The 19,897-nt window shown below is 41.5% G+C and overlaps 1 protein-coding gene across 5 annotated transcripts in view; it reads left to right on the top strand.

Annotated features, from left to right (window-relative positions):
- The window catches only part of MAPKAP1 (MAPK associated protein 1), a 231,214-nt gene that overhangs the window by 127,520 nt on the left and 83,797 nt on the right, over positions 1–19,897 (top strand). For all 5 annotated transcript variants that reach the window (XR_003790653.1, XM_029201627.1, XM_029201625.1 and 2 more), the window contains one exon: positions 9,479–9,588. Coding sequence is in view for 4 of the 5 variants with exons in the window: in XM_029201627.1 (XP_029057460.1) it covers positions 9,479–9,588 (110 nt within the window). In the remaining variant the exon portion in view is untranslated. The remainder of the gene's footprint in view (positions 1–9,478; positions 9,589–19,897) is intronic.

Here is a 19,897-nt window from a genome sequence, read left to right as displayed (position 1 = left end):
ACTCCACCATCATAATGCGAAAGCAGCCATAGAAAATACGTAAATGAATGGACATGGGCTAGATTGGTTGACCCTGGCTTTATTATATGTTTATTTCTTGTTCACATCTGTCTAATGAAGGTCAGGTGGCTCTCCTGGGTATTTCTCCTCCAAGCAGTGACTCAGGGCTCCCCCAGCTGGATGGAGAATGAGGAACATGGAAGACTGGGAATGGTCTATATCCATATCTATCTATCTATTGCTTATATAAGTCACTATATACATCTATTTATATATCTGTATAAAATTTTGCTTTTCAGTGCAAATCATATGTACATGATTTTCATTGAACTAAAAGCAAAATTTTTAAATTCTGAAACTCAAGAGAGCCTGTGAATGCATCTTTTGACCCTAGGGGGTCCAGGAACCTCAGGTAGGAAATGCTGCTATGAGAAAATTAGCTCAGACCCTAGTGTGTAGGAAGTGTTATGTAGTTGCTATTTGTTATTTTTATCAGAGGTTTATCAGCCTGAATAATTTACACTAAGTTGTATATGGGGTTTAACTTTTCTTTGGGTTATTTTTTTATTGCACAATTAATACATGTCCATTAGATTGGGTTGGCTCAAAAGTTCGTTCGGGTTTTTCCGTAAGATCTTATGGAAAACAGAATAGAAAAATTAGAAAATCTGTTTTTTCATATAAAAGAAAATTTCAAATTTCTCTTTGTTCCATCATGCAGAGATAATGACTTATTACATTATATAATGATTTACATTTAAAAACAGGAGCTAGTTAACTTAAATGAATCCCTAATTGGAAAAGTGTTTTGTGGAAAAGAGTGTGAAGCTGGATACCTTTTGATATTCTTACTGAGTTGGGGCTAGGCTGGTTTTGCCCTCCCAGGCCCTTGGGCCCCAGGAAACCCCTGGAAATAGAGTTGTCGTTAGGGGAAGGAGAATGGATTACTCTAACAAAGTGCAAATTAGGAGCCTGTTAGTGGACACGGCCTCCTTTACCAGATCAGCAAGCGGATTTCTAAGGTATCCATTGTTCTTGATTGATTTTGGATAGAGCAAATGTGTATATAAACAGGAGTCCCTACCTTGCTGACTGGTAGTAGGTACTCTGAGCCTAAGCGTTGAAGCTGTTTGGCTGTCAGGAGTGTGGGAGGGGAGAAGTAGGGGACAAAGGTATTAGGGTGGCCCCTAATACTAGTTAAGAGCTGGATCTCAGCTGGTTTTCAGCATCTGAAGAAGTGCTCCTTGCCGACAATGACCATGCCAAGGCCTTTAGACAGTAGGACAAGGGAAAATGAAAATGAGATCTTGCAGTGGACAGGAGAGGAACTTGCATTGTCCATCTCTTCCCATCCCCCAGCATGGGCTAATTCAATCAGAATTTGTGAAACTGAGTTGACTTTAAAAATGACAATGACAAAAGCAGCTGGGGTGGTGTCATTGCGTTACATGTGTTGACATTAATGTTTCACACTGGGATCCTACTCTGGGGTGGGGAAGAAGGGCTTTAAGGGAAGAAAAGTCAAAAACAATAAAACGGACAGAATCTTCCTAGATCAGAAGTCAGTTAATTAAATTGCCCTCCTATATATGTGTTTTACTTAAAATGTTTAATATGTCAGGTGGATGTGGGAAAGGAGTCATTTTAACCAAGAGCTGCAGAGCAAACAGAATCCAGTTAGGATTTTGCTATTTGGGAAATGGACCACGGGGTAGACGTTGGAGGATCTTGTACCAGAAGCTGGGCTGCCTCAGTCAGTGTGGCCCAGAGAGCTCCCAGAGACTGCTGTGGCTTCTCTTGGCTCTGCATAAAGGGAAAGGTTAGCTGCTTTTTTAGGAGGCATGCCCTAGATTCATTGCTCTTTCCTGTATGAGGGCCTTTCAAAAAAGGGTCTCAGTGGTTTTAGTATACATTCTTGATGAGATCTCCACAATACACCCAAAGTGACCAGACTGTTATGAAAAGATATCATTAGTTTGAAAACTCACGTACTCTTAATGTGATATTGCCTTAATGGTCTTGAGAGGAGGTAGTGGGAGTGAGGGGGAAGAAATGAGCGTTTTTGCACACTCAGTTTGGTGCCCCTAATAGCCATCATCTCATTTATTCCTTATAAGCAACGTATCTTTATAATATATAAGCTGAGGATCAGAGACAGGTAGTTATTTACCCAAGGTCATGCAGTTTGGTAAGGGGCAGAGCTAAAATAGGGCAAGTAATAAAATAAGATGCCTGTGCTCTTTGTGACCAGGCCTGACAACATGGCTATAAATTATCCTAGTTATTTATTGGTTGCTTGAGTCATAGAGGACTGACTGTGTGTTGTTTCTTTTCATTCTGTTGTATTAGCAAACATTTTCATTGTCTAGATTGTCCTCGTGTATGGAAGTGTAACATATGCAGCCTGTTTAATTTTGTATTTGTAAATGTGACTTGATTTCCTTTTTGGCAACAGCTACTGTCTAGAGAAAAGAAAAGATTTTTCTTTGCGTCTGTTTAAAGTGACAGAAATACTGGAGTAAGTAATAAAGATGGAAAGCATTAATTACATACTTCTAAGAATTTAAAGGTCAGACAAGCTAAATATGTATGTTTTGCTCACTGGAATGTCTGTCTGTTGAGATTGTGCCAGGATAACTTTGTTCCTACAATAAAAGCACATATTTTAGATAGCCATCAACTTACTTTGGTATCCAAAAATTATACCAGATTGTTGCTTTGGTTGCTATATATCTTAAAAGTTTGGGACTCACATTTCTGATGTTAATGTGATTTGTTTCATGATCCACCCCCTTTGGCCATGTTTAGTTACTATGTCTCATTTTGCTTTCCTCTGTTCTCCCCTCAGCTTGTGTTGGAGTCTGTCAGCTGCTGCTATGTACCTGTCAGGCTAGTGACTTGTAATGTTTATTAATACAGCGTCAGTCTTGCTGTTGAAAAAACCGTGATGCTTCTCAGAAGGGTGCAATAGAATGAAGCTTTTGATTTCCAGATCCTGTCTGCACTGTGTGGTGAATACATTCTCAGATGTTATGCAGTTCACTGACCTGACAGTTGTGGAACCCCGCCTGGGACCCCATTTCAGCAGGACATATTTGAACAGAAACAGTTTGCAAAACTTTACACACTTAAACTCCTGCCAAGGCAAACTGTTAGCCACTTGAGTTTGTTATAAATACCCAGTGGCGGTGGTTGGAGGTAGCCCACGGTGTGTTTTATATTCTGAACTGAATGTGAGTGTCTTTGCGGTTATATAGAGTAGTAAATAATTGAGTTTGATTAGGGAGAGGGACCTCATTATCCCCCACCTGTGCCCAGCTGGAAGGGGAGGGTCGAAATGAAGCCATTAGCTGTCTCTCTTACTGGCATCTCAAAGAGCTCAAATACATCTGTGTCTTATTTTCTTTTCTGGCACAATCAGTCGAGCAAGCTAAGCAGGCATGACCGGATTTGGCAAGTCCCAAGGACTCTGGCAAAGATAGACAAGGAGAAGGCGGAGGGCAGTCATTTTGGCTTCTCACTGCCCATTAGTCTAGTGAGTTATGTTTTTGGAAAATGTCTCTTTTGAAAAAGAGTACTTTGTCCAATGTCAAATATCACATACTCACACAATACGCTTTGATCTTTAAAAAAAAATTTTTGTCAGCGCAAGGGGAAACAAAATGTGGCATTCCCACTAGTGTAAACTCTCTTTATGGATAAAGAAATACCCGAAGGACTTCCTTTAAAGCAGGCATGCTGCAGTTATTATAAGGCTTTCTCTTGCTCATATATTTTCATTTTCTACCTTGAAATGCTCAAAAATGAACATGCATGGAATTGGGACCAGAACAGGCTGGGAACCAAAGGAGTATGTCTTCATCACGATTATGAACTGGTCAGGACTGGAGGAGGGAGTGCTACTCTTGGCAGCCTTTTCCCACTTTCACAAACTGATACTGTGGCTCAGGAAACCAGGACGTTTTCCAAGGGCTTTTAAGAAGCAGTCTCGTAGGTCATATGGTTAGTCTAAGAGCTGGGACATTTATAATCAAACTGAATTTGTTACAGTGGGAGTTGACCTTTTCCATAGATTGGGCAGTGGTTCCAATCTGGAAGATACGCTCTCTGGAAGTCTCTTCTTCCCCTTAGTCCCCCCAAACTCCCTTGGCCATAGGGAGGTTTAAAACACAGGCTTTGGAGTCTGGCTGACCTGGGTTCAAGTCCTGGTTCCTCCACTTCTTAGCTGTGTAATTCCAGGTATGTGTCTCAGCCTTGCCAAACCTCAATTTCCTCCATTATAAAATGGGACTGATGATAACACCTACCTTTTCTGGGAGGATTAAATGAGCAAAGTAAGTGCTCAGTAAATGTTGACTGAAGTCATTTTCTCATCATTATATATCACTTCTTTGTATGAAGAAAAGCTGATACTTATTATATTATCTATTGCTTATTAAACATTTATTTTATGACAGGTATTATGTTAATTATTTTAGAAGTATTTAGCCCTGACAGCAATCTTATAGTCTAAGAATTAGCCTCATTTTGTAGATGAGAAAACTAGAAGTTAGAGAGACTATATCATTTACCCAAGGAAGGCAGAGCTGGGACTCCAAAGCAGGCTGTATTCTAGAACTTGCTGTGCTCTGCTGCCTTCTGGTGTTGCCACCATTTTTTCAGTATGATACAGAGCTAAATGACAGCTATGTTTTGAGACCTCCCCACTAAGAAGCTTCTCTGATCCCCCTCACCCCTACTGGCTGGGTGCAGTGCCCCTATGTTTTGGCAGCACTCTGAGCTTGCCTTCATCTTTGTGCTTATCATGCAGAGCTGTAATTCTTTGTTTGCTTCTTTGTCTTTCTCTCCCACTGGACTGTGCTACTTGGATTAAGGACCGTATTGTTGATTTCTGAATCCAAAATAGGATCTTTAATAGATGAGTGACCTCAGGTAAATTCCCTAATATTTCCAGCCTCAGTTTTTGCAAAATGGATATAACTTATTAGTGCCTATTTTAGGATAGAATGAGTTAATGCAGATTTAAAAGGCTTAACACAGCACTTGGCACATACTAAGTGCTCAGTAGGTAGTAGATGCTACTATTATTGTTGTAATTGTTGAAGAATAACATCTTGTACTCTGCAGAAGCAGACACTTAATAAATCTCACTGGATTTCTCTGCATTATCACCATGATTTTTTTTTTTTTTTTGCGGTACGCGGGCCTCTCACTGTTGTGGCCTCTCCCGTTGCGGAGCACAGGCTCCGAACGCGCAGGCTCAGCGGCCATGGCTCATGGGCCCAGCTGCTCTGCGGCATGTGGGATCCTCCCGGACCGGGGCACGGACCCGTGTCCCCTGCATCGGCAGGCGGACTCTCAACCACTGTGCCACCAGGGAAGCCCACCATGATTTTTGACTTCCACCATCCCCACCCAAAGCTGAGTTAAGCCGAGGTGGAACGTACCTACTTCTCTGGTTTACTCTCTCAAAAAGGAAAACCTTAAAACCGGAGCCCAGGGTGCCCTGCTTTGAGCTTCAGGGGGGTTGTGATGCCTGGGCCAGGGGCTGCTTACTGATAGTGTCCCAGTGCTGCCACCATGCCCAGCCAATTGCACATTTTCATGGCCCTGTGTTATCAATTATGAGCAATGAAGGTTGAGATCCGTTCCCCCAAATAAGCAGTATCTCCTGGGGGTTTGGGGGAAATGGGCTGAATGGGGCCTCTTCTCTTGGGGTGATGACTTGGGACAGGGGAACACAAGAGAAGGAACATCGTAAACCCCTTTTACTGTTTGCCAGCCTTAGTTCCAGGTGCTTGGCATTCATTGTCTATTTTATCCTCCTGGCAATTCTGTAGGGACATGGCCTCCTCATTTCGTGGACACAGCTGAGGTTCCCACATGTTAAGACAACATTTTGGTTAGCCACGGAGCCAGGGCTTGAACCAAAAGGTATTTAACTCCCAACCCATGTGTCTTCCTCTCCAATATGTTGCCTTCCAACTTGGGTTCTGATTCCAGCTCTGCCCCTATAAATAGAATCTAAGCTTCTCAGATAAAGACCTGTGCCCCTACTTCTCTCTTTGTCCACTGCCGCCTCTAGTTCAGTGCTTAGTGCAGAAATGCTCATTGTGTTAGGTTAATGCTGGTATAAAAACTTCCCTCTGGTAACTGAGTGGCTTTGCACTGGGACAGAGCTGAATTCCTCAAGTGAGTAATCTCTTTTTAAAATACCCATACGTTTTTCAGTGTTTACGAGACTTGACAGGACCTTACTTGGAATTGACTGAAGCACTCCTGCCAGCATTCAGTCAGCTCCCTGAGGTGGCGCTTCATCCTGGACCCAGCACGGGCAACCCAAGGAGCTGCGGAAGGGCAGCTGCTTCTTCCAGTGCCCCTAGAATGCCCTGCACTGGCAGAAAAGAAGCTGTCTGTCCACAAGGGGAGCTGGGGGAGGAGCAGTTTCCTAGCTGAGAGTGGGTTTGCAGCCCACCTGTCTGTCCATCCATCTGCCTGTCTGTCCAAGGGCTGGTAATCCCCGGCGCAGGTCACAACCCAGAGACTGAAATGCAGTGCCATGAAGAAGGGAAGCAGGGCTAGCACCCTCCCCGCCTGCTGCCCCGGGTCCCCCAAGATCAACGTCTCCTCAGTCTCAGACCCAGCGCCCAACATTAAATAAAAGTGCCTTTACACGATGTATTTCCGTAGACATTTTAGAAAGCCCATAAAAAATCCTGGATATGAAGAAATGAGGCATAAAACCCAGACTCTTTTGAAGTCAAGCTGAAAATTGTGGTAGCAGGTCTCCATATCCATTTATTAAATGGGAGCACAACTTAACAGTTGCACCTACATGGATTCTGAGAACCACTTAGATCCTGTACTCTTGTGTTTTAGAAACATTAAGTGCTGTAGACTTGGGACAAGATCCAATGTTGGCGTTCATCTGGAGGGAGAGGAGTGAGTGGAGTGCAAGGCTGACCTGAGGAAACTTTCATTAAGTCTGGCTGAGGGCGCAGGACGTGGGTCACAACCTCTTTCTCCTTTAAATGTGCACGTTTTCACCGAAACGGAGCCCCAGAGTGAGATCCCGCACACCCGCGAAGGCACATTCCGAGTGCCGAGCATGCCCCTTCCCTTCACTGTTGTTTTCATTTTCCTCTCATGAACCTTGCTACCCTGGCTTCAGCACAGAGGCTGTAAAGGAAGATGGAGAGCCGAGTTACCTCAGAATGATCACTATCGTTAACATTCACGGGTGGTTCACTTATCATTCCTGACTGCACAGACATGGCAACCGCTCGGAAGCGTCCGCAGGTGTAGCATGGTGATACATATTACATTGTGCCACAATGGATTTATGTATTCTGTAACAAAAGAAAAGTGTAATGAAAAAATACAGAAGGTAATCCTTTATTCCTCCACCACACAGTTTATCAGTAATGCCTGTGGATGATAAGTGCCAGGGATTTCCTCCACATGCTTTAACCTTGTCACCCAGGTATGTTTGGGTAAAATGACAGAAAAATACAGACTAGGGATTTTCCTCTGTTCAAAAATCTTTTCAAAGGACACTTTTAATTATGGAAGTTAGTCCAAACACAAGGCTACCTTTTGAGCTTTTGGTCTGCCTTCGTTGAAAAGATAAATGTATTGGTTGGAAATAACGCTATCAGCCAGCAGCAGATTAGGAGAGAATGTAAGCAATTTACAAGCAGACTCAAATCTAAAATAGTTCAGGTGGAACCCGGACAGATGGAAGTTTGGGAGATCTAGCCCAATACTAGCTTGCGAGTACCCAAGAACTGGTGTTCCTTTTAGGTCCTACTCATCCATCGCCCAGCATATTGTCACAGATGGAGCGCATACTGACTTCCAAGGAGAAAGCAGGGGAAGGCAAGTCTGAACGCGAATGATTGGCATTTGTTCCAAACACACAGTGGCCTAGTGCCAGAGCAAATACCCGCAAGTTTATAAATGCACAAGGCACTTTACATTTCAGAACTCTTGCCAGAGCATCACTTACTACCTCGCTCCCTAAATATAGTTTTAAAAAAAGAGCTATTTCTTATTTTGCTTTGATCAGTAAAATAAACTTTTAAAGATTGTTCTGGGATGGGGTCCAGCTTCTGAGGTAAAGAACGGCCGGGGCTCAGGCATGATTCAGTAACAGAGTGTTCAGTAAAATTAGCTTGACAGTTCTCAGGCCTGCTGTTCGAGAGCAAAACTTGACCAAGTTAAAATGGATGATCGTGCTGGCTAGACCAGCATCGGCTTTTGCCTTTTAACAAATGGAATGTCAAGGATTAAACAGCAAGCCGTATGGAGAGGAGGGGGTGTGGAGATGTCTTTGTATTAGGGAAGCAAATTGGGTCCTTGGTTTTGAGATCAGCCCCCAGCCCCCTTGGAAAGCCAGCCACCTGGTTGGGTCCAAACTAGGTTTAAGACCCCTTCCCAGTCTGTCCTACCATTGGGAAGCTTTTCCATGGCTTAGCTTGGGGCTTGGCTTTTCTTTCAGTTTTCTTGTCAGTATGAAGTTCTGCCATGTTTTTTGGCTGTGTTCCGCTTTGAGATTCTTATGGGGAAATGGGAATGCAACCAAACTCCTTGTGGCAATTCCCATGTTCCATAGTTGGAAACTTGGGTCCCATTTGTTACATGAGCTGCTTGGAATTGGCCTGTTTTGTTTCAGTGCCCAAGCATAGTGAGTAGTATTTGTGATACCTCCTATTGCAGTTAACGGTCGTAGTGAAGTTATCCCTCACCCAGGGATGGGCTTCTTTTTTAAGGCTACTTGTTTCTTACCAGTTTTTTCTTATCTAGATGACCGCCCCCCACCCCAAGTGTGATTGCCTAGAAGCTTATAAGTAGTGTTATTATTTTGTCGTAATTATTTACGCTTCAGCTAATATTTTGCTTGACCTTCTAAGACTAAGCAGATTAGAACATTACTACTGAAGTGTACACAGACTGTGTATTTTTTTTAATGCTTGTTTATTAATTTATTTATTTGCTTGCCAGTTAGGGAGAGTCTTTGTTTTCCTTATTCCAAATTGCTTTGGGCTATCATATCCACCCCCCATTTTCCCTCCAGGGCTCCATGAGCTTTAATATAATGGTAGTATCTGCCTGCAGTGACATCTACTGACACAAGCCAAGTTTATCGTTTGTTCTTGCCGCAGGATTTGGCTTGGGAACCAACACTAGGAAGCCATGGTACTAGTGACCCACACAGACCAATTGGATTCAATTTAAGATAAATAGAAACATCTTCCCTAATTCTGCCCTCCCTTTCACTTGGAACCGTTCATATTAGAATGCTTTTCTCGCGCGTGCACGCGCTCTCTTTTTCGCGTTAGAAGTTTGTTTATTTAACCCTTTTCAAAATAATTGACACTTGATTGTACACTTACTCAAACTGAAACTCAGTGAGGACTGTATTAACATCCCTGTGGTTGAATATTGGTCTTGATTTAATGTTTGTCTTTTCCTACAGAAATGCTGCTCATGGATTCTCCCTTATTCAGGTGGACAACACAAAGGTCACCATGAAAGAAATCTTGCTAAAGGCAGTGAAGCGAAGAAAAGGATCCCAGAAAATTTCAGGTGGGACAGTTAAATCATACTCTGGCAACAGAAGCTTAACCCTTAGTTAAAAGTGCTGGGTGTGGGTGTTGGTGTGGGTGTGGGTATGGGTGGGTGTTCGATGGCTGGCTGGATTGGTTCAGATGTCATTGCTGGGTTCAATAGCAAGTGTACAGAAGAGTGATTTTAAGCTGCCCCTGGGCCCAAGGAAGGGATTGGGTCAGTGACATATGTGAGAAGAATGTGTCCGTGTCACTTATGGAAGCTTCATCATTAATTTGCGATAGATTAAGACAAAGCTACTTGAGCTAACTATTAGTTGGCGTAAAGCTGTCTGGAAAACTGGCATTTGAAGCACTGCTTTTAATTTCATGTTTTCATGTAGTTTTCCTTGGGGGAAATTTCTGGTTGCTAGTGTTTGGGGTATAGAATAAAAGAAAACATTTTTTCATTTTTACCAAAATGAGGGCAACTGTAAAAAAAAATTTTGTTTAAGATAAATCACTTGACACAAGTAGCTGTTAATCGCTAATTCCTCATTACTCAATTTATACAGAAAATAAGCTTGTGGTATTAGCTGTAATATTTAAAGGATGTGAGAAAAGAAAATATTCCCAATATTGAGAAATAATTATCTTGAGAAATAGCTCAAAGATTTATCACACCGTAGACAACTTTAGTATAAATCAACCTATCTATGACATGTCAGATATCTTAGCTTTGTAAGCAAATGAGACTTCTTAAACACCTTTGGTTTTATGTTTTGGAAAGGGAAAAAAAGCATGGCTCGGGTTGAGGAAAATAGTTCTGTGTTCCTTTTAAGGGGAGGAATATAATCTGTTCCAGATTTAATTAGCTATCTTCAGATGAAAGCTGAAGTTTTAATAAAAGTTAGAAGAGATAACACAGTGAAGGACACGGATGAGCTGTCTCAAGGCCATATTCCAAGGGAACGATAAGAGCTGTAAAAAATGGCAGAGGAGAGCAATTGAATGGAGCAATGAAAATCTGATTCTCATAAAAAAGAGAGAGAGAGAGAGAGATGCTGGTAGGGGCGGTTGTAGATGAGACCTGCTAGCGTCTGCAAGCAATTTGGATGCTTGCCAGGAGTCATTGTTCACCCTCGGCTGTGGCGGCTCCGTCCAGATGTGCCAACTGCACGTTTCGGCTTTTGCCAGCTGACTGCACCGTTTGATAACCAGCTCTCTGGATGCCCATCACTGGCCGCAGAGATAGAATTAAATGATGATGATCTTCCCACAAGTTGGGAGAGGAAACAATGCATATAAATCTTGATTTCATCTCAGCATGAGAAGTCTTTATCCATCATCACTCATAATGAACAAGTCGTTAGCTGGGATGAATGGTGTTCTGGTTTTTCCAAACACCTCTTTTGTTCATTTTTTGGGTGACTTTTATCCATTGCATGGGGGTCAAACCTCTTTGCATTTAAGGGATGATTGAAGAGGCATAGCCTCTACTTTCCCAGGGGAAAGTAGAAATTTAGGGTTCTAGGTGCCAATCTAATAGCATTTAAACAGTTTCAGATATTTAAAGGTGTTAAATAAGCATTCTTCTACCTTTAGGATCCTGGTTTTTTCGTCTTGTTTTTGTCCCTAAATTTTTTATATAATTTTTTATATAATAGTGTATAATAGTGTATTTTATGACATATTTATTATATTCTGAGATAGCTTTATTCTGAATTACCCAAGAGGAGGTAGGACTTTTTTAACCTTCTTAATAGGAATTCTGCTGTCGCACATTTTTTAGATCATGAAAGCTCTGTGAACTCACTGGGATACAGCTGAACCAGTGTCTTTCCCTCCGTCTCCAGCCATCCCTGTCCAATTGCCTACCTATTTATCTGTGTCCATCTCCAGCAGCCACGTTTATCATACACACATTTATTTATGTTCACCTTTGTGTACACATCCCTGCCATTTCCATCAGAGTCTTTGCCATATCATTGGCAAAGAGTTAGGACTCGTCTGAAAAACAGTCATCTGCATTATTTATTCCTTTTCATACTAGAGAAGTCAGTTGAGATTGATGCATTTACATAAATTACTGTCCCATTTTCTTGATCCAAAAAGCTTTTTAAAATAAAAAGCTCTTTCTATTGCTTTGTTAAGTCTGGTCTCATGAAATGGAGGGATTATCTCCAGTTTGGAAAAGATGTTTATTTAAAGTTAACTTGGTAAAGGCAGGGTATATTTTGTGTTTTGGAACTTTGTATTGTGGAGTGGACTTGTTTTGGAGGGTGATTAATGAAGGGGAAAATCATCCTGTCATAGAAAGAAACACAAGTACATTTACTCAAAAAAAAAAAAAAAAAAAGTCTGTTAGTGCTCACAGTTGGCTGTGAAATACTTATTACTTACCCATTATGACACATGAACTTAGTCATGAACTTGGTGTCAGGAGATGCCAGGTTAGAGACACTCATCCTGCACTTCCTAGGCCTCTACCACAGTGACCCGCTCAGTCTTTGCAAGAAGGTGCCCGCCATGCCCCAGTGTCTGGCTCAGCCCTCTCTTCAAACAGCTTTCACCTGATTGAGTGCAGAACAGCACTTGTCTCTTTGCTACTATTATTTAATTTAAGTGAGAAGGGAGAAATAGCACTTGAGATTAGATAGCATGTGCCATGTGGGGTCAAGAGTTCTCACACTGCTTGTGCCTTAGAGGTTAGTCGTATTAGACCAGGATTTCAGAACTCCTTTCATAGGCTGACAGTGAACTCTAGCTGCTTACTCAACAAACCTTTAACATCTCTCATCTTTTTTTTCCCGAATGACCATACAACTCTCTGTTTAATAATAATAAATTGAGAACTTAAACTATTTCATTATTAAATCAAGCTGTGGGCTTAATGACTGGCCTAGTGTTTAAATACTCTGTTGCCCTTCCCCCTGGCATTCCCTCACCAATTTTCATTTGTAGAAAATCAGAAGGTGATAGATATTTGAGCAAAAGAAGTCTTCTTTGTTTAGGTAAATAGCTTTGTCAATGGAAACCTCTAGGGTTTTAAAATATTTTTGCTTTTTATGGATAGAATATCATTACAGATACTTGCAACTGATCTAAAATTTTGACTTGCATTATTTGTAATTATTTCATCAAGTCATAACTATTTATGAACACTGCAGGGTTTTTTCTATTAATATTCATGTACTGAACTTACAGTAATCTTTTCATAGTGTGTCCCAGTCAGTTCTCTGCTAAGGCCTTTTTTTTTTTTTTTTTTTTTGCGGTACGCAGGCCTCTCACTGTTGTGGCCTCTCCCGTTGCGGAGCACAGGCTCCAGACGCGCAGGCTCAGCGACCATGGCTCACGGGCCCAGCCGCTCCGCGGCATGTGGGATCCTCCCGGACCGGGGCACGAACCCGTGTCCCCTGCATCAGCAGGCGGACTCTCAACCACTGCGCCACCAGGGAAGCCCAAGGCCTATTTTTTTAAGCCCATTTTTAAATGTCTCTTTTAAAAGTCTCTCTCCAGCTTTTCATTTTATTACTGACCTACTTGACATTTGGAATCTACTTGCATTGGCAGAAAGTCCCCATGATTTAAGAAAATTGTAAATGGCGAATCCAGTTTTAGAAGAATTAGCTGAAACTTCTTTACTAATTTTAACAGTTGGGTGGGTATGTTTTTAACATAATGACGAGTAGCCTGTCAGGTCCCTTGATTTAACCAGTAAAATACACTAACCTGTTGTTTAGTGAGTAAAGGCCTTAGTTTGTCAAGTTCTCCTTTTATCAAGTTCATCCTCACAATCAGTGATGACCTTCTGAGCTTCTTAGTATTTTGATGTTGTTTAAAATGTTATTACACACCAACCTTTACCAGCCTCCTGAAGCATGATGTTGGGTATGACAGAGGCACTTGAGGAATGGAGGTAGACCTAAATTCAGTTGTAACGCTGATGCAGAAATAGAGGTATCTCTGGGTCTACAAAAGAGAGAAGGCTTCGAAGTAGGGTTTTCTAAGCAGAATAGTGATCTGTGTGGCTCTGTTTCAATGTTTGTTGTTATTATAAAACGGAGGCGTTTTTCATTATCTGCTGAGGGATTGAACCAGAAGCATATCAACTTCCTCTCACCCCCGTCCAGTCTTGCCTTTTGATGTGAAAGACAAATTTTTATTAGTCTGATCTAATTTTTATTAGATCCTTTTTGAAAAGTTCTTACAATATTAATAAGACTTACGACATTAGTTCCTACTTTTCCCATACAAAATTTCACCTAGAATTTGAAAGATAAATGTTAGCTTTGTCAAGTGAACTCCCTCTTAACATCTCTGTTTGGAGTTACAGACCACATTATTGATAGCTAATTTACTGTGTTTTCACTAGACCCCTAGAATGTCACCAAGGAGATAGTCTAGTCTAGGACTTCTCAAACACTGTTCCCTAAAGTACTGCTAGGAGCAGAGAGGGGAGTGAACATCTACCACAGGGTGTGTGAGGTTCTGATCTGAGGGACGGCTAATGATGACAGCATTGGATGCTCAAGTTATATCTTAAAAATTCATGTAAGGTGTAAATATTGATCTATAATGTATTTGTAGCTGTGTGTACACTCACTCATGCTCTCATGGGTCAGACCTATGCTGGGTGCAGGGAGACTGTGGTGAAGCAGATCTACCGGACCCTTGCTGAAGAGGAGCTTACATTCTAAAGTGAGAGTAAACGTGAGGGGGCTGAGAGAGAGAAGATGAGATGCAGGGGAGCTCACTGCTTTCTATGGATGGTCAGGGAACACCTCCCAGAGAAATTGACATTGAAATTGTGACCTTCACATTTAAGCTGTGAAGAGTTGGAGAGGGGCAGTGTCTTTCAAAGCCTCGGCTGTTAAAGGCTTACTATTTTAATATAAAAAGAACATTTCAGATTACTTTGAAGTTAATTTACTTAACTTTCTCCCCCCATCACCCCCCCCAAAAAAAATGTAGTAAAAATGACCCTTGAATTCTTCCCTGTGCTAACTCCACACATCTTCTTATCCATTAGCAAGTCCTCTTATTTTTACCTCCAGAGTATGTCCTGAATTCAGTCTTTTCCATCTCCATTGGATGGATCCAGATCACCAAGACCTCACCTGGACTGTTGAAATACACCCTGGCTGCTTTTCCTGCCTCTGCTCTTGACCCCTCCAGTCTCTTGCCTACAAAGCAGCAAAGAGGTTTTTTAAAATATAAATCGAATTATATCTGGTCCAAACCCTTCAATGACTTCCAGTTGCATTCAGAATAAAATCTAAACTTCTAACCACTGTGAAATACACCGAGGCCCAAAGAGGGAGTAGGACATACAGAGAATATGAACACAAAGAAAAGAATTGAAAGGAAGTACAGGGTTGATGGCTGCAGTATGACAGGAATACAGACCAGGCCCAGAGCCCAGGAAGCCAGGGTGGGGATTCGGAGCCTATACCCAAAAGAGACCTGCTCGAATGAACCAGCAGCATCAGGGTCTCTGACTCACTCCCTACAACCTCACATGAGACGCCTTACTTTCATGCCAAATAGACCTAGACAGTTATATACAAATTATTATTTATTAACAATGTTTTAAGGGGATTTATGTGTCAGGGAGAAATTGGTCTTTCCCCAAGATATATTCCAATGGGGTAAGAGCTGATTTATTGAGTGCCTTTGTGTACTTACAGATAGCATCTCATTTAATCTGCATAACACCCCTAGAAAGGAGATTTTATTGTGCCTATTTTATAGATGAGACTTTAGAAATGTTAAAAAGTAGGGGCAAATGTGCATCTTAGAATTAAGGAACTATGATAACTATACATGGGATCATACACTTTCTTTCCTCTCTCAGCCTCCCTTTCCTCAGTTCTAGGAGAAGTTAAAGTTACCCAGGTTTCCCCAGTAAGTAAATGACATAATCTTAAATTGGAGCCCAGGCTTTTTTGACCTCAAAGCCATACTCTTTTTATTGTACCGTGTTGTTTATTAGAACCCTAATGGGAGAACAAATTTAAAATTCTGTAAACAGAAATGTTCATTGATTCTAAGATCTAAATGCATCAGGGAAGTGCAGCATTTAAAGGAACCCTGTGGTGAATCTGGATATAAAGCCAGGAATTCTTTTTGTAATTGCACAGTTTGTCTGTATTGGTGTCAGTTTTAATGTTTTATGTCTAGCTTTCTTAAAGCAACATACACCTGTCCTGAGCTGCCCTATGGAAAAGAGAAGCCCATATGTTTTAGATGCAGTAGCATTTTTAACACTCTTCTAACCTGAAATACTCTCCAAAGGCTAAAGTTAGCTAAAGAATCTTCTGGCTGTAAAACTGAACAGAGTCCTGCTTCTTGTGTAATTGTAAAGACAGAAAATCCAGTAACCTTTCTTCTGTGAAAGTAGTTTGCCAGCCAGAGACACAGACATTTGCTTTCCTTATACTGTATCCTCTTTTAAAAAATGAGGAAGGAAAGGTAAATAGGACTGTTTAAATGTTCTTTGTCAAAAAGGCAGGAATTTCTGCAGAAAACTGCTCCTCCTCATGAAAGAATAAATAGTCATGCAGATGCCACTCACACGTGGGGGTTGGATAAGAAATAAAGACCTGATACTTGGTATCCAGTGACCCAGTAGGACAATGATACAGTAAATGAGGACTGCTAAGATGTTTACAAGTCAGAAGTGACCCAGGCTGGAATCTCCCAGTTACATATTCCTCCTGCCTCCTCGCTCTGCCTCTTTATCTTGTTGTTTCATCTCACCCGAGCCTCCCCCTGGCTGGAGTGATCTGAGGCTCCTGATGGATCTTCTTGAGTATAAAGCAGAGCATGTTAAAGATGGCATTGCAGTCAACTATTTTATCCAGAAAGCTTGGGAGTTGAGAGAATTTATTTCAAGCAAAAATCTTTTGGAATTACTTCAGAGACCCAGTTATTTTAAAAGGGTATTATGAGCTCCTGCAACTGCCACATGAGAAAACCTTGAAATGTGTCATTGGCCAGAGCTACATTTGACCGGCATTTACTCTTCCTGCTGGTTGCTAATCTTTCAGAAGTTCCTTTTCCATCACAAAATCTATTCATTCACTCCATCTGGGGCAGTCACCAGCATGGATTAGATTAAAGAAAAAGAATGAAAGGAAGAGAAAAGACATAGACTCCCAAGAGGCTCTGTGCTGGTACAGGGGCCACACACATTTTGGAGTCAGAGGACCTTTCCTGGGGTCCACTAGGGACTAATTCTAGAACACCACTAATTTAATAATAGCTCTTCAGGAAAAAAGAAAGAAAGAATATTAAATGTATATATTGATTGTAAACTGTATCCTGCTTTTAGAAATATTTTAAAATGTATTTTAGAATAAGAAAACTGAATGTGTAGTCGTGTACTTGCCTCTGAGCCTTATTACTTTCCTGAGCTGTAACGTGGGAGAGGTTGAGAAGATGAATCAAGGGCACCATACAGAAAGCTGTGTGTGCTCGAAAGCTCTGGGTTCTGAGATACCCTGTTTATTAGTTCAGCGGTCATCATCCAATGCTGTCTGCTCCGTGCCAGCCACCATACTAGAAATCAGGTGGAAAACCTGATGAGAAAACAGACTCAGAGGCACTAAAATATGGTACATGAGCTACTAAAGCAACACAGATAAGAGACTACTTAAAACTACTGGGTGAGGCAGCGGGCTGAGAAAAGATGCTTTGGAGTAAGTAATTTCTTTGACAGCTTTTTTGAAGATTAATTAGAACTTTGCCAGATGGGTAAGTGAGAAAAACATTCCAGGCAGAGGTGTTTTGAGGTATAGCCACAAAACATAGATGTTCCAAATTACTAGAGCAGGGATGGAGCAGAGGATAAGCTGCAGAAGCTAGGCGGGGACAGAACGGATCAGGCCAGGCCTGATAGTGTACTCAGAAATAGAACTACACTGATTTATTGGGGGGACAGTTATGCAGCAGGCACTACGTAGGCACTAGGGATTTTGTAGAAGCCAAGAAATGGTCCTTACCCTTGAGTCACTTACTGTTTAGCTGGGGAGACAAACGAACAGCCATTCACAATACCATGCAAGTGCTGAGTGGAAACAAATATAGGGCCTGGGTGCACATTGTAGGAGGGAAGCCCTAGTCCAGTTTTAGGGAGTCAGGGAGGACTATCCTAAGCAAATGCTCCAGCTGAGACCCAAAGGTGAGTAGAAACTGGCCAGGTGAAGAGGGCTGAGAAAGAGCATTTAGGCGGAAGGAACAAAGTGAGAGCTTAGTGCCTTCTGGAAACCGCAAGTGGCTCAGTCTAATAAAGCAGCAGAGTAGGAGGAGATGGCAGGGTGGGGAATGATGAGGCTCGAGTGGTCCTTTGGGACCAGATCGTATTTGTTAACTATGCTGAATTTGAACTTTGCTCTGATGGCAGAGGGGAACCACTGCAAGGAGAGCAATATAGTCAATTTCTTTTAGAAAACGTGCTATGTTATAAAAATGGATTAGAGGACGCAAAACAAGAGGCAGAGACACCAGTGAGGAGGCTCTTGAGGACTCTATCCAACGGGTGATGAGTGTGGAGGCAGTGGGTGGTGCTCAGCTCAGCAAGCAGAGGGGTGGACACCAGGGTAAAGTCGGATTTCTTTTATTCGAGCTGAATGCACAGTTTGGGGGAGAATTGAAAAAGCTTGGAGCTGCCACCAGGTCTCCTGGGGTTAATATTAAAACAAGGTGGTGAAAAACAACAACAACGAGGTGGTGGCAAAAGATAGGCTCTTAAAGAGTTGTGGTTTTTTTTTTCTTTCTTTCTTTCTTTTTTAATAAAATTAGTGGTTGAAAACAAAAATTTTGGAGATGTGTGAAATAAAAAATGAAGGTTCCTTCTTCAGTGTGAGCCCTTTGTTTTTTTTTAATTCACTTCACATTCAGGTGTACATATAGGCTATAAGTTTCATGTGGGCAGGACCGTGTTTTATGTTTTTTGGGTTTTTTTAAATCACTAAATACACAACGTCTAGCAGAATGCCTGTCAAATAGAGGACACCCAAAAAGCGTTTGTTAAATGAACTCATGAAAAATGTATCCATGTCATTTAAAAATGACACCATACAATATGTATGATTTTGCATTTTTTTTTATTCAATACTATGTCATAAGCATTCTTCTATATTAGAGTGACCACTGCATTTTTATCTTTTTGGTTAAATTTATTTAACTTTGCTCTCTATTGGTGGACTTTTAGCTTATTTCCAAATTTTCAGTATTAAAAAAACATGCAGTGAACAATCTTGTGGCAGTATTCATTGCACATTTGTGCTAGGTTTTAAATATGGGATTGTTTGTCAAAGGTCTACTTATTTAAAATGTTGAGAAAAACAAATTGCCTCTCAAAGTTTATACCCATCCTTTGACACTCAAAGAGCATGTGAGAGCGTCTCTTCCCTCCCCCTCCTCCAGCACTGAATGTTATCAATCTTTAACTTTTGCCAAGCTGATGGTTAGCAGTTAATATGTAGTCTTAGTTTCCATTTCTAGGTTTCCAGCATAATTAAGCATTTTAAATGTTTTTATTAGCCACTTAACCCTTCTGAAAGATAGTTCTTAAGTCACTCAGTTGTTTTAGTGGGAAGAAGGATTGAGAGGAAGTCTTATTTCAGAAAACTATTTTTGAGAAGAGCCCCGTAGTTTAGATACAGTTCTCCCCACCCCACCTCCCCCTTTGCAGCTCAAGCAGGTGTGTGCGTGTGCGAACACACACACGGGATGTAGAGAAAGGCACTCGTCCAGACCAGGTCGTTTTGCTTGTTGCCTCCTGGCCATTTGTTCACCAGCAAAGCTTTTTTTTTTTTCTGCATTTAGAGAGAACTAGCTGGTAATTCACGAGACTGCACTTCACCTCATTTGAGACGTTACGTTGTTACCTGCTTGCTTTGTTATCAAAACTACTTTAAAAAACAGATTTTTGGTTAAATATTTTAGTCTGGTACATATATATAGCACTTAGAAAATGCATCATACTGGAAATAGAAATGTAGACAAAAAAGCTCTCACCCCTTAACAGTTTTATTTTGGGGAGGCACATCTAAGGACACGTCTGGCAGCATTATGAACAGCACTGGCACCAAGGGCAACTGTAGGGGGTTAATGGGGACCCTGCATCATTCCTTGCCATGTGCCTGGTGAGTAAACTCCTAGAAGTTTCTGGGAATGGTGGCAAGTGAGGAAAAGGCTGCAACCAACAATCAGTGTCACAAAGTGGGGATGACTGATTTGCTGAGGAGACCATTGAGACAGATGTTTAATTAGCTGAAGTCACAGTGGATAAATCGGGAGAGGACTGCCTATGCGGAGAGACGCCTTTTTCCTTCACCTCT

Source organism: Monodon monoceros, unplaced genomic scaffold (genome assembly GCF_005190385.1).
Source record: "Monodon monoceros isolate NGI ecotype Baffin Bay Population unplaced genomic scaffold, NGI_Narwhal_1 Super_Scaffold_5, whole genome shotgun sequence".
Classification (NCBI taxonomy): Eukaryota; Metazoa; Chordata; class Mammalia; order Artiodactyla; family Monodontidae; genus Monodon; species Monodon monoceros.
This window is presented reverse-complemented; position numbering and strand designations above follow the sequence as displayed.